General features: G+C 40.5%; 1 protein-coding gene across 2 annotated transcripts in view; it reads left to right on the forward strand.

The window, feature by feature from the left end:
* Positions 1-15223, forward strand: part of FNDC3B (fibronectin type III domain containing 3B) — a 365202-nt gene that overhangs the window by 71642 nt on the left and 278337 nt on the right. For both annotated transcript variants that reach the window (XM_063621666.1, XM_063621665.1), the window contains exon 2: positions 2122-2260. In XM_063621666.1, coding sequence (XP_063477736.1) covers positions 2150-2260 — 111 coding nt within the window. In that variant the 5' untranslated portion in view covers positions 2122-2149. The remainder of the gene's footprint in view (positions 1-2121; positions 2261-15223) is intronic.

A 15223-nucleotide genomic window follows, 5' to 3' on the forward strand; every position in this document is an offset into this window, starting at 1 on the left:
TGGATTTGAGCTGCAAATCCAAGTGTTCAAAACTTTGGTTAGATGGGTTGGACCACATGGAGTATAGACAGCTTCAGCCTAGAGCAGGTCCTAAGGACCCTCATCTCCCTCCCATTTGAACTCTCTAAACTTGTATCATTATTTACTGTACGCTGGCCTAATAGAAGGACCTATGGAGGCTGAAAGGACCTAGACGGAGGCCCTGAAATGGGTTTACTCCTCTTGCCTTGTTGGATAAGAGAGAAGAGGTTCTATCCTTAGGCTCACCTGTGAGATGTCAGAGCTGTGCCAAGCAGGAGGGGGCTTTGGCACTCACTAATGTAGCAGAGGGGATGCAGAGAAGACACAGAGCCACAGTCTGCACCACAGCCTCAATAGCGAGTGCCCAAGGAGGAGGGAAGAAAAGGTGAAAGTGCTTCTCCACCCTTAGATCCTTATACTCAGACCCCCTAATGTAAATTACTGCCCTGTTAATCCAACCTGTGATTTTGAAGAAACATTAAATAAGACATCATACTTAGCACTTTGGGAGGCCGAGGCAGGTGGATCACCTGAGGTCATGTCAGGAGTTCAAGACCGGCCTGGCCAACATGGCGAAACCCTGTCTCTAATAAAAATATGAAAATTAGCTGGGCATAGTGGTGTGCACCTGTAATCTCAGCTACTTAGGAGGCTGAGGCAGGAGAATTGCTTGATCCTGGGAGGTGGAGGTTGCAGTGAGCTGAGATCATGCCACTGCACTCCAGCCTGGGCAACAGAGTGAGACTCCATTAAAAAAAAAAAAAAAAAAGATAGGCCTGTGTAGTGTCATCAGTTTGAGAAAATAGCCATTTTTTCTCTCATGCATTATTAGTAAGATAAAGTATATTAGGAATGAAATTGAAATAGACATTAGATTTCTTCTCCATCATTTGACCTATTCATAGTTCAAACAATTAAGTCATGATAGTGTCAATGGGAATTATCTTAGTTTTAATTGTAAAAGTATCTGTTTTCTTTCATGAGGATAAACTATCAGGCTTTGGGCTTGGTACTTTTATTTGCTTAGGAACTGAGTAATTGCCTCATAAAACAGCATGATGGTACTATTAACACCAAATTATAAGACCTGTTATTACAGAATTTGCTTTTCTAGTTGGGATAAGACTTTGTTTTTTGGTGCTTAAAATGATTAGTTTCTCAAAATGGGTGTATAATAAACAGGTAAAATTTTGCCTATTTAAAGTAAAAAAGTTTATAATCTCTTGGGTGGCTTTTATATATCTTTTGATACTTCGAAGGGAGGGCTTTTTTTGGGTGGGATGGAGGGAGGAGAGGTATGCTTAACGTTTACAGTGGAGGTGTTTAAGAATGAGAATAAATATTTTATTTCTGTCATATCTACCTGAGACATATTTGAGGCAATTATTAACAATTTTGCCCCATTATTTTGTCTGATTTGAATATTAAGTATTAAAGAGTTCGTTGACCAAATGTCCTTGAATTTGAAATTTTGGGGACTCTATTATGAATGATAAATTTAACTGTGAGCTATATGGCAATTGGTTCTTGAGATCATTTAAAATTGTGTGAGAGCGTGCGTGTGTATTTATATTTGTTCGTTTATCCTTCTTTATCCATCTTTGCCATAAATTTTGGGCATAATTGAAGAATAAACACTAGTTAAGGAACAAGCTATAATTGTAAATAGGAATTTACTGTTATTTTCCTTCTATTGTATTGCAAAGCTAAATGATGGTGGCAAATACCATTATGGGATGAAAGTAGGCTTTGTGTTATTTTGAAAATGTGTATGAATTTCATTAGAATAAATGGAATAAACAGAATAGAAACAATGGAATCTACCTTTAGGCCTGACTGCACAAGTTGCCCTGGATATATCTGAGATACAGGAAAGTTATGTTCACATAGCCACTTAGAGATTCTGGTCTTTTGTCTCCTAGTTCAGGCTATTTCTTTGCCTTTGTTCTACCCCTCTTTGGGGCCTGACATAATAATACAGGGCTCTCAGATTAGAATAACTTGGGTTTCATGATGGAGCACTTAGATTGCTGACTTGTTATGTTACAGGTGATTTTTGTGGTGCTGAGTCCTTTTTAAAAAGTGGTGGTTCTCTTGCAGGAAGCCAGTTGAGGGAAGTTCTCCATGAATGTACGTCACAATGATGATGACCGACCAAATCCCTCTGGAACTGCCACCATTGCTGAACGGAGAGGTAGCCATGATGCCCCACTTGGTGAATGGAGATGCAGCTCAGCAGGTTGGTGTAGGAACAGGGAAATTTAAGTCAAATTGTCTAAGTGGGAAACAGTAACACAGTATTTGATTTATTTTGGGATTCAAAGGTTTGTGATTTCAAACCTTAGCATTTCTAGAGGTAAGTGTTTTTGTTGTAGAAATACTGTATCATTTTTTAAAATATCGTGATTTTAGAGAACAAAATCTTCCCTCATTCAGTTTGTATTCTTGAAGCATTGAAAAATGGAGTCATTTTCAGACTGCGTAAAAGTCTTCGAAATAAAATGACTGTTTATTCATGCTGTATTGTGCTTGACTAGTTTGCTTGGTTGGCCAGAGCTGCATGCTCAGAGGGTCAGGTTTTGACTTCACACAGGAGTGATCTCGACAAGACCCGCAGGACAGTGTGAACCCACCCTTGCTCCTGGAATAGTCCTTCCAACTGTGTAGCTCATAAAATCACGGTACTTATTTTCTCTGAATCTCCTTTGTCACTAGTCACTGAACATTGTGGAACAGAGTTATTTGTGAACTCAGTCAAGTAGCACTTGGGGGAAACAATTTAGACAGTAAGTGAAACTTTAAAAAATTATTAGGAATTGAATGATTATCTCTAATGTTAATTAAAAATTTTTATTACAACAGTTGGGCTTGTGCAGTCTTATAACTAGATATTTTATCTTTGTACATTCTTTAGAAGCATAAAAGCAAATTTTTATTTTATGAAAAGTAGAATTAGGAGCAATTGCTTGGAAAATACCCAAAATATATTAATAATTCAAATAAGTTAATCATTTATTTGATGTCAGTACATGCCGCCTGCTCTAATCTATCATATAGTATATCTACACTCTATCTATCATAGTATATTCTTTGCATATACTTGGTTGGAGCTGACCTTGCTGCTTAATAATTTATATTATTTTCTCCTGCATTGCACTATGAACCTCTTAAGAACAAAAAACATATAATAGGTGCTCAGTAAATGTTTGTTAGTTGAATGCATTTCCTGCCTTCTCACCACTGATGCAGACATCTCCCTTCCTGATTCTTCAATCTCTTCCTCTGCTGGATTACTTCCACCAACATACAGTAGTATCTTTTATCTTAAAAACATAAACACCTGCACCTCTCCCCACCCAATAAAACAAAACCTCCTCAGTTGATTCCACATCCCCTTCCAGTTGCTACCTCCTGTTGCTTTTTCCCTCTTTGGCAGTATTTCTCCACTTCCTCTCCTTCCTTACCGCCCACTTCACAGTCTTCACTCTGTGTTCTCATCTTCCTCTTCAGTCTTCAGCATGTCCTGTTGGCTTTATCTCAGGAGTGTGTGCTAAATTCATAATCTGCCATATCCACTTCATTTCCACTACCACTGCTGGACCCCGTGCCATCATCTCCCTAGGGTAGGGCAGGACAGCCCTTCTGGCTGGTCTCTCTGCTTTCCCTTTTGCCCCACCAGGAAGCGTTCTCCACATAGATCCTGAGGGATCTTTTCCAAATAAAAACTTTCTGATGTCATTGGCCTACCTCAGGCCACGTTCTTACACCTGGAGTGAAATCCAATCATGCTGCCTGGCTGCCAGCCTTCCGTGTTAGTGCTGGCCTCTCTCTCTCTGTCATTCTCTGCCTGCTCTTCTGCTCACTGTGCTCTAGTAGTTCACGGGATGGTTGCAGAGTGTTGTGGATGGTTTCAAGATGCAGTGTTTGGTCTCCCAATTAAAAGAATTACTAATACAAAGAAACAAAAAGACAAGGTATTTAGTCAAATGTGAGTAAACTTGGAAAACGACTTAGGTCTCTCAGATGTGGTCACCTAATTCCCATTTGCCTGTGTAGCCAAGAGACCTGAGGCCACCCATCCATGTTGTTGTACACCATGTTTATGTTTTGATGATTTCTCCCACATGTCTGTAATTCAGCTTGCCCAGCAGGCTATGTGGCATTTCCCTACCCTGCATATCTTACCTCAACTCTAAGCAGAAGCTGCTTAACAATTTTGATTAATAAAACCATATTTTCAAAGCTAGATGAGGTGGTGCATGCCTGTAATCCTAGCTACTCAGGAGGCTGAAGTAGGAGAATCCCTTGAGCCAGGAATTTGAGACCAGCCTGGGCAACATAGTGAGACCTCGTCTCTAAAAAGAAAAAACAAAACAAAAACCCACATTTTTACTAAATCTTTCTTTAATCTTATTAAAGCGTTCTCTAAAGCTAATAAGAAAAGAAGAATCTGTTAATGTATCTGTTTTGTAAGTAGTCAAAATAATCAAGCTTTATGAAAAAGTGGGGGTACACTTAAAAAATCTCACAAGAAGGAACTGTTTGTCTTTTTAATTGGTAAATATGTTTAATTGTGTTAGAAGCATTAACATCCTTGGTTCCAAGCTATTACTTGGCATTAACTCTGACTTTTCCTTAATGGGCAAAATTGTTAAGTGGGTAAAGTGCGTTAGAAATGTCCCTCTCAGCAGGACCAGCCCAAGATTTACCATGCTTTGTCATTGCCTCTACGTCACTGGGGCTCAGCCTAGGCAGGGGCTTCTGTGCCTGACATTTTTCTTCCTCATTCTGCTCCCAGAGTCTCCGTCCTGTGTCTCCTCATTCTTTCAAGCCTCCATTCTTTGGGTTCTAACATTTAGCATTGGCCTAGGTGGGCATGGTAGTGGCTCCGGGCCTGTGTGTTGAACCCAGGTGAAGGCACAAGGGGAAGACAGAGTGAAGGAGAAGGAAAACCAAAAGTGGCAGAGAAACACAAGAGGATGTAGGGAAAGGGGAGCAATAGAGGGCCATTCAAAAGAACAAAGAACAAAGGTGAGTCTCCAAGACAGGATCCCAGAGTGTGGGGCTGCATGAGTTTTGAGTGCTTGCTTTGGGCACCTGCTGGTATTTGCTGCCTGCCCTTAAGAGCCTGCGTAGTGTGGTGCTCAGGTGGTTCCATGTTAAAGGATCAGGCTACAGCGGACATGCCAGAGAAAGGGATCTATACGAATGTTTTCTGAGGCTTTTACTGTGCTTTCTCACTGAAGCAATACCTTTTCATCTTAATAAGAACCTTTTGCAGGCACAGGATTGACTGTAGGGGTGGACATTGCAGGCACTGTACAACAGACCCTCGGCGGTGGCATCCTAAGGTATGTGGCACCTCAGCCACCTCTCACATCATACTGTTGTAAAGAGCCATCCCCTGGCCATAGGGTTCTGCCTCTAAATGTCTGTTAGGAGTGTGTATGGTAAAGCTTACCTTGTATGTATTTACAGGGTTCTTAATACTTTGCAGCTGTGCAAAGGACTTTCTAAACAGTTCTATATATGCAAAAGAACTACCACAGTTATGAGAAAGCTCTTCAGTTCCCACAGCCCTCCTCCTCCTGATTTCTGTTCTGCTGGTTTCTGGATGTAATTAGGACTAGTTCTTGACAGGATTCTCTGTTGCGTTCTTGCTCTCTAAATAAGACACACTGTTAATTTTCATTATTTGAAGTCACATTAAGTTTGAAACCTTGGCTTGTCATTTTACGCAGGTAGCAGGAAAAGGGCAAGAGTGAAAAGGATGATTATTTTCTTAAAAAAGAAAATTCATCCTCATTATGAATGAAGCTTTTAAAAGCATTATCAACTAAAAATAAATAACAAGAAACAATGTGAACAGAAGCAGCTTACACAACAGTTTTCCTTATTTAATAGCTTTACTGAGGTATAATTCATATGTCATACCATTCACCCACTGAAAGTATACAATCATTGGAATCTAGTATATTCACAGAATTGTACAACCTTGAGTACAATTAATTTTAGAACATTTTTATCACTCTAAAAAGAACGCTAAAGGGATCACTCCCTATTTCCTATTTCTCTCTCCCTTCCCCCATCCTAGGTAACCACTAATTCACTTATTTTCTGTCTCTATAGGTAGATATTGCCTATTCTGGAATTTCATATAAATAAAATTACATAACATTTGGTCTTTTGTGTCTGGCATCTTTCACCCAACATCTTTTTTTTTTTTTTTGAGATGGAGTCTCGCTCTGTTGCCCAGGCTGGAGTGCAATGGCACGATCTCTGCTCACTGCAACCTCCACCTCCCGGGTTCAAGTGATTCTCCTGCCTTAGCCTCTCAAGTAGCTGAGATTACAGGCATGTGCCACCACGCCTGGCTAATTTTTGTATTTTTAGTAGAGATGGCGTTTCACCGTGTTGGCCAGGGTGGTCTTGAACTCCTGACCTCAAGTGATCTGCCCGCCTTGGCCTCCCAAAGTGCTGGGATTACATGCGTGAGCCACCGCGCCCGGTTCACTCAACACATTTCTAAGGTTCATTCATATTGCAGCATGTGTCAGTACTGTATTCCTTTTTTATTGCCAAATATTTTACTGCATGGATCTACCATATTTTATTAATCCACTCGTGATCTGATAGACATCTGAGTTATTTTCACTTTTTGGCTATTATGAACAATGCTGCTATGCACAGATTCTTGTGTGGACATGTTTTTTATTTCTCTTGTATATATAACCAAAAGTGAAATTGAGTAGCTTTATTTTGAAGTATTATTTTCTAAATAAAGTTATCTCTGCTTTGTATCACCATTAATTTCTCCCACCTCTGAATAACTACAGCCTAGCTTAGCTAAATAAAATTTGCTTCCCTTAATATGCCTAATTGTATACTATTCTTGAGTTATAAAAATCAGGTTTCAACCTGAGTTTTTAATATGTGGCTATTATAAATGATGATGAATGCCCTTCAATAATCAGAAAATTGATGCCTTTGTTGACATTTTCAGAAGCTTGTGGTATATTAACTTACCTGTGTTTGTTATGGACTTCTGCATTTTAGCGATTTTAAAATGTAGCAGCCAGTTTTGAGCACAAAAGAATAAACATCAGCCCAAATTCTGACTTCTTTATTGATTTAATATTTTAATAATTTCTGAAGAATTATAGCAGCTACCAGTTAAACCATTAGATTAAAAACAGAAGTGTTGACATAGGGTGGCAGAGTTTACTGATTTGTTAATTTAACATGTGATACTTATAAGGGTATCTGTGACCTGCATGAGAGTAGTGTGCCACTTTATATTATATTCTTAGTGACTTTGCTTAAATATGTATTCACTGATGGTCAATTCCTAGTGGAACTGGATTGGATTAGATGGCTCTTTGACCTGACTAGCATTTAGCATATGGAGGACATCTAGTAAATGATTTGTCATACTATTCTTCTTCTCCTCTCTTGCCTCTTTTAATTCTTCTATTCTTCTAGAATATTGCTGAGTGTTTTTAATGCTTCTTCTTCAGAAAGTAGAACTCCTTAAACATATACAGAAAACTTGCTTCTGCTAGCTCAGGATAATGTATCATCTACTTGCCCTGGAAGGCAGAAGGCAATTGCCTCAATCATGTCCAATTCTCTTGACTTTGCCTTTTCCTGTTGATCAGCACTTAGCATGTCATGGAGAGAGTTTTTTTCCCTCTTTTGTTTCTTCTTTTGAAAGCCCCTGTTTCCTCTAGACAGAATATGTAACCAGAGTTTTTTCCTGGAGTGTTCTTTTGAATACACATTTCCAGACAGTATGTTCAACATATTAAAGCTTTCCACCCTCAGATGGTGCTCATCATCAGCATGTCTTTTCCATCAAATGTGCCCCTCCTCCTAATCCAGTGACCTTTTCTGTTCTGGTTGATATCTTCTTAATAACTTTCTCCTCGATGGCTTCCGTCTTGCATTCAGTAGTTCAAATCCTGTCACCTCACAGGTTTACTCCTTAAATATACTGATAGCCACGGTGTTGGGGGACCTGTGAAGAGTTTTGCTTACATAACAGAGTTTGTCTCCTCCTCAGAAATCCCAACAGAAAGGAAGTTTTGTAATCAGTATATTGTAGAAAAATGAATAAACAACTCTTGAGAAGATTACCCAGGAGAAAGAAGGATATTCAGATGAGAGTGGGAGTGACAGTTAAAAAAGAGACTGCAGCCATTATTGCTAAATAACATTATAGAAGAGCTCCTTTTGTGATAGAATCCTGTTATGGGCTGGGACTTGAGCTAGAAAGTAGAAAGAGGCTGGTCAAATGCTGGGTATGGAAAACCGAGCATGGGGAACCTCAGTCTTGGATCACATTCTTCAGCATCAAGATGCGTGAGAAATGCACAACCTGTGCAAATGCTTAAATAAAATTATTATTGCTGGCTGCCATTCATGCTTCCTCTACCACTCAAATTTATAAAGCCCTCCGGAGTCAAGATACTGTCAGCCTCTCTCCTTTGAAATTTGGGGTGGAAAAGAATGAGAGGATAATAGGCTGGGCACGGTGGCTCACGCCTGTAATCCCAGCACTTTGGGAGGCCGAGGCAGGCGGATCACGAGGTTGGGAGATCGAGACCATCCTGGCTAACACGGTGAAACCCTGTCTCTACTAAAAATACAAAGAAATTAGCCAGGCGTGGTGGTGGACGCCTGTAGTCCCAGCTACTTGGGAGGCTGAGGCAGGAGAATGGCGTGAACCTGGGAGGCGGAGCTTGCAGTGAGCGGACATTGAACCACTGCACTCCAGCCTGGGCCACAGAGCGGGACTCTGTCTCAAAAAAAAAAAGAATGAGAGGATAGGATTTATGACTAAATTTAGGAGTGATTGAATAATAGATTTGTTCATTTTAATAAGTATTTATCAAATGTCTTGTATGCTGGCACTGTATTAGGTGCTGGCGACAGAAAGATGAATAAGGCACTGTTCTTGCCCTAAAGGAATGAGCAGTCTAGTTGAGGAGCAAAATGTGGCCTACCAAAAAAAAAAAAAAAAGGCTGTATTTACACGTACATTAAGTCACAGGAGAGTGCTTGGATTGCAGAGTGTCACAGTGCATAGGAGTTCAGAGGAGGAATTGAGGATTGGGATAGGTGGGCAGGAAAACAGAACAGGCTAGGAAAAGTATCTGTGGGGAGGCTGAGCTTGGGTCAGATCAGATCTAAGATGAAGTGAAGGCTAGAACTATCCAGACTTTGTACATCAAGTAATCCGTTTCTGTTTTATTAAAGGAGAATACATTATAGGGATTACATATGCAATGGAGAGCTATTGGGGCACTACAAGCAAACCTCATCTGCATAGTCGGTGATCTCTTTGCTTGAACTTCTGCTATTTAGTGTCTTTGTTAATGAATGTATTTGTCCTCTGATTCTCCAGTCCCGACGGTCCACCATCCGCTTGATGCCTGTTGCTCAGAATTACTGACTCCACAGTGGGGCAGATCACAAGCACCCCCCCAACCAGATCAACTTTCCAGCTGTGGGTTGCTACCCCTGCTTTGAGGGCCTCCTTTTAACTATAAAAAAAAGGTGTGATTTTATCCAGATCTGTGGTCTGACTTTTCAGACCTCTCTGAGTTAGTTTTGCCAATTTTGCTGACTACAAAAGCTTCCAAAAAGGCATAGCCTATGCAGAATCTCAGTCTTATAAAGGAAAATGTTGATGCCATGTTATCAGAGGGTGTTGTTATATGTGGCACCCCCAATAATTAGAACATAGGACATATAATTATGGCAGCCCTGAGCTGTCTGGGTTGAGAGACACTTCAGAATTTAATTAGCCAAAGGCAATAATAATAAGATATAAGATGTAGTCAGTATCCTGCAAATGCTAGAAATTGAGCTGCCTTTAAAACAGGAAGGATTAAGGTAAAATACTGGCATGGTAGCGTTGCACTGCAGAATAATGACAATTTAAAAATCTAAGGTGGTTTTAACATTATGATTGTTTTCAAATTATTGCAATTTTTGGCTGTCTGATTTCCTTGTTAACTCGGGGTGGGTAGGGACTGTCTCTCTCTTGTTCATGCTGTGCCTGGCATCTGAAGTAACATTCAGTAAATCTTTTTGAATAGATGAAGGATGAAAGCAATGAACAGATTTAATTCATCTATATCAGGGCTTGAAAAGTAGCTTATTGCCTTTGTCATACAGGCATGGGTGTATGTGTGTGTGTGTTGTTTTTGTTTTTGTTTTTTTACCTTTAGTTTAGAAGAAAAAGATTTCAGTACCAGTATTAAAAATGGGAAGATTTATATAAAACTCTGGATTTTTCTGTTTAACTGGAAAAACCAGAAGACGTACGCCTGTAATCCCAGCACTTTTGGGAGGCCGAGGCATGTGGATCACCTGAGGTCCAGAGTTCAAGACCAGCCTGACCAACATGGTGAAACCCTATCTCTACTAAATTGCCAGGCGTGGTGCTGCATGCCTGTAGTCCCAGCTACTTAGGAGGCTGAGGCAGGAGAATCGCTTGAACCCAAGAGGTGGAGGTTGCAGTGAGCCGAGATTGTGCCATTGCACTCCAGCCTGGGTGACAAGAGCAAAACTCTGTCTCAAAAAAAAAAAAAAAAAAAACCCAGAAGATGTGATAACACTGGGCTGGTCCTTCCTACTTGGCAACAATTGGCACAGAAGTTGCAGCCATTTGCTGTTGATGGGGAACGTCCTCTTCAGTGCCTGCTCCGTCCACTTCACTTAGTTTCCAAGCCTGCCTGAACTCTGTGGTCATCCCGGTTTGGAATCTGGAAATTGTTAACTTTTTAAACTTTAAATTGCATCTTGTGCTCATGCATATCATATTTTAAATACAGAAAAATGATTAAGATTTTTTCAGGCATGTGCATTGTGTATCAAACTGATAATGTGTTTTAAAATCTTTTAGTCATCTACTTGCCCCATGACTTGTAAAATGAATTAGGCTGGGCGCTGGTTCATGGAGCTTTGTAGGAGGATTTCAACTTTACCTCTTACATGTTAGGACCCATGTGGGTTTTTTTGTTTTGTTTTGTTTTTTGGCTTTTAGTTTTTAAGATTTGAGTCCCCCAATAAGTGCCACATGGAACATTCACTAAAGCATAGAAAGGCCAAAAGAAACAATCCTATTCCTTAGTTTTACTGTTTACAGTCTAGTTAGGAGACATTAAACACAGATGCAAGGTAAAAGTAGTCCAAGCGCAGAGATGCAAATACTTGTGTTTATATTCTTTTTTACAGTTTCCAAGAATTGAGTCTTTAAGTATTTATTGAAAGAGTTTTTTTTAAGGGTAAACTTTTCCTGGTATTACCTAGATGAGGAATTTTTATTTAAAGCATTTATGTATGTATGTATGTAAGTATTTAAGACAGGGTCTCCTTATGTTGCCCAGGCTGGTCTTGAACTCCTGGGCTCAGAGAATCCTCCTGCCATGGCTTCCCAGAGTGCTGGGATTACAGGTGTGAGCCACTATGCCCGGCCATAAAGCATTTCCATATTAACTTTTAAAGACATAAGATGAAATTGGATAGATTTCCAAACTCTGATTTCTCCTTTTCTTGTTTTGAAAATGTGTATTTGTCATGTTGAATGTGATGCGATAGCTACTGATGTATCTCATAGTACAGTAAAAGTAGTATATAAACACAGGAAGAAAAGATGAGACACTTCTGCATCCAGAATGTGTTAAGACGAGACACTTCTGCATCCAGAATATGTTTGCACATAATCGTTTTCATGTAGGCAGACTCTTTCTTTTTTAGTCCAAATGATTGATTTAAACATATGACTATATAAAATATATGCGTTACACTCCAAACACGACAGTAGTAAGCAAGCTGCGTAAAATTCGTAACATTAATCTCCAAGTTCCAAATGCAGATACTCATTCTCGTTCCTTTTTTCTATCTCCTACATTTCCAAATGCAAAAATAAACAGCCTGCCAAGGAGCCAGTTGCTGAAGTGCCGTAGTGTTTTATCTAGGTAATCTTGGATTTAGCTGCCTTTAGATTATATTTGTTCCCTCATTTAAGTTGGCATTGGCCAGAACTAGGTGCCTCTTAGTCATTTTCTGGTCAGCTTTAATGTTACAATAACTTGAAGCTAGACATGGTGGGTCCCCAGAAGAAACATTATACATGTGCTGCTTTAGTGTTAATGCCTACATTGGTATTTCTTCCCTGCCCTGGGCCTTTTTCCTTAACAGGTGACCATCAGATCAGATCATCTGTTGAGAGGGAATGTGTTTTACCTGAGCAGCAGGTGTGTTGAGCACTTTGATTAACAAGAATAATTTGGCCCTCCCTTCCTGGGTCCTCTCTTTCCTGCCCCTTCCTTGCTCCTTGCAGCATAGTAGACAAGCATTTGAATAAAATGGACAGTCTGCATTTAGCAAATTACCCTTCCAAAGGCTTCTGCTTTGCAAATAATTGGGCAGTTAAGTGGAGTCAGCAAAGATCCAGAGGTAAATGTGGTCTAGTTTTGGGTGCAGGTTGACTAGAAAGTATATCAGTAAACTTGTTACTAAGCTTCCATTTCTGTTGTTTAAAAAAATGCAAATCAGTTCTTGTTAGCCGCACCTTAGATTTGAAGGGAAATGGACTTGTGTTATTGACCAATTATGTTACATGACTTTTAATTTTCAGGAAGGGTCATTAATATGTTTTGTTTTTGAGACTCACTGTGTTCCCCAGGCTGTAGTACAGTGATATAGTCCCAGCTCACTGCAGCCTCAACCTTCTGGGCTCAAGCTATCCTCCCACCTCAGCCTCCTGAGTAGCTGGGACTATAGGCATGCACCAGCATGGCCTGGCTACTTATTTTTATTTTTTGTAGAGACAGCCCCCTTATGTTGCCCAAGCTGGTCTCAAACTCCTGGTTTCAAGCCATCGTCCTGCCTAGACCTCCCAAAATGTGGGATTACACAGGTATGACCCTCTGTGCCAGGCCTCAACCAAACCTTTTTTTGTTGTTGTCATATTCGTGTAATCAGAAGTTGATAATTTTTTTTTTTGAGTCGGGGTCTCATCTTGTCACCCAGGCTGGAATATAGTATAATGTTTTTGTGTTTTCTAAGCAGTAGTTAGAAACATTAATCACTGTGCATGTTACTGTCTCAGAAGTTTCTTTGGTCTTTATATTGGAGTGTTGAGTTGTCATTCTAGTTCAAGGGAGAAGCTAGGACATACAGAAGGATGTGCTTTAATTAATGTTGTTGTTTGGTAGTTAAATAGGCCACAGTAATGCAGCTAATTTTTAATTTTTGTTTTATATTGCCAGAATGGATCTGTTTAGAACCCATTTAAACTCTTATGACCTTGGCAAAAAGGTCACATGGAAAACATCTATATAGAATGGCTATTTCTTTATAATTTACTTGATGGCTTTAGTTATGACTGAATATAAAACTATAAAATATTAATATGAATTACAAATTAATGGCATCCATATTTTTCTCTTAGGGTTTGTGATAGGAAATCAGATACTAGGTTTATCTATATGAATAGTATCTGTCTGTTTTCAGGACACAGGGAATCAATTGATGGTGGAGTTGGGTGTTAGGAGACATTATCCTTTCACAGATTGGTGTCCACATCAAGCTTACTTCCCACAGTCTCTTGCTTTCTCATTTTTAAAGTGGTTTACTCGGGATGAGAGTTCTCCTACTTTTTATCGACTACTTGGACTTCTGCACACTTGGAACTTTTTTTTTTCTCTCTAGATGAAGTCTTGCTCTGTCGCCCAGGCTGGAGTGCAATGGCGCGACCTCAGCTCACTGCAACCTCTGCCTCCCTGGTTCAAGCAATTCTCCTGCCTGAGCCTCCCTAGTAGCTGGGATTACAGGCACCCACTACCACACCCGGCGAATTTTTAAATTTTTAGTAGAGACGAGGTTTCACCACATTGGCCAGTCTGGTCTCGAAGTCCCAGCCTCAAGTGATCTGCCCTCCTTGGCCTCCCAAAGTGCTGGGATTTCGGGCGTGAGCCACCACGCCTGGGCCAACCTTGGAACTTTAAAGAGCCTCCATTAACAAGGCGGGAAGATAGGTGTCACACCAGGTGTGAGTGCCGTCTTTGGAGGGGGACAGTGACTCATTTTCTAACAATTATTCTTAAACCTAGAGGGAAATGTAGGACAAAAGATGCTGTAAGGTTGACTCTTCCAGAGATGTCTATACCTTAGCAATCTAAAAACTGTACGAAAGGTCAGAGTTAGGACTTTGAAAGAATGCTAAGTGTTAATTTTTGGCATTTACCTCAAACTTAAGTGCTGCTTTGGAAGCCTGCTGATCACTAGAATGCTTTTAGTCTCAACCAACCTAATCTCAACTTTTACTTGAGTGGTTATCTGTGGACACTAAGTTAAAATTGTTGGAAACAGTGGCTTTTAATGGATATTTTTATCTCTTTCTTCCTGTTGAGGTGGAGGGAAGGATTAGTGACTATTGGGGAGGGCTTACGAGGTGCTGGGGCTGGTGCTGAGCCCTTACACACATTATTTCATCCAGTAATTACACACCCTGTAAGGCAGCAATCATCTTTATAGACCAAACCCGAGGCGAGAAAGGTTATGTACTTGCATCTAGCACATCACAGAGCTGGGATTTGAACCTACTTGTCTCCTCTTCCAAAACTCAGATCCTGCCTTCTGGGAAAGGTGGAGCTGCCTGGCTTGGACTCACCTCTCTTAGTCTTGTTCAGGTAAACAGCTAGGGAGAGAGATGGGACTTGGTTTTTGCACAGTAGTAAATTGTAAACTTTGTAGAGGCCATTCCTCTTCATTATCTTACATGATCTCCACGTTAACTCCAGAAGGGGGCAGTGCCTCTGGCTCCCCAGCTTCTGAAAATTGAGGACTAAGCAGCAGTGGTAGTGTCGGAAGTCCTGGAGGTCAGGCTCGTGTTTGCAAAAGGAGTTGGGAGTGAAATCTTCCGAAGCCTCAGTTCGGGTCACAGCAGCGTCTCCCTTTTTTCCTTAGGGAATGGTTCTTTTCTTGAGATTGGCAATAGGAGGGCCGCTCCCTCCCGGGTCAGCAGTTGCTGAGAGGTGGTGGTGGCCAGGGAAGGGTAGTAGACGGTAGTAGTAGGTAGAGATAGTAGAGGTAGTAGAGGTTCCTCCCCCGTGGGAGTCTCACCCTGGAGTTAGGAGAGGGCCTTTTGCCTGCCTTTTCTTCCCAAACCCCGTCCTTCATTTCCATT

Source organism: Symphalangus syndactylus, chromosome 17 (genome assembly GCF_028878055.3).
Source record: "Symphalangus syndactylus isolate Jambi chromosome 17, NHGRI_mSymSyn1-v2.1_pri, whole genome shotgun sequence".
Classification (NCBI taxonomy): Eukaryota; Metazoa; Chordata; class Mammalia; order Primates; family Hylobatidae; genus Symphalangus; species Symphalangus syndactylus.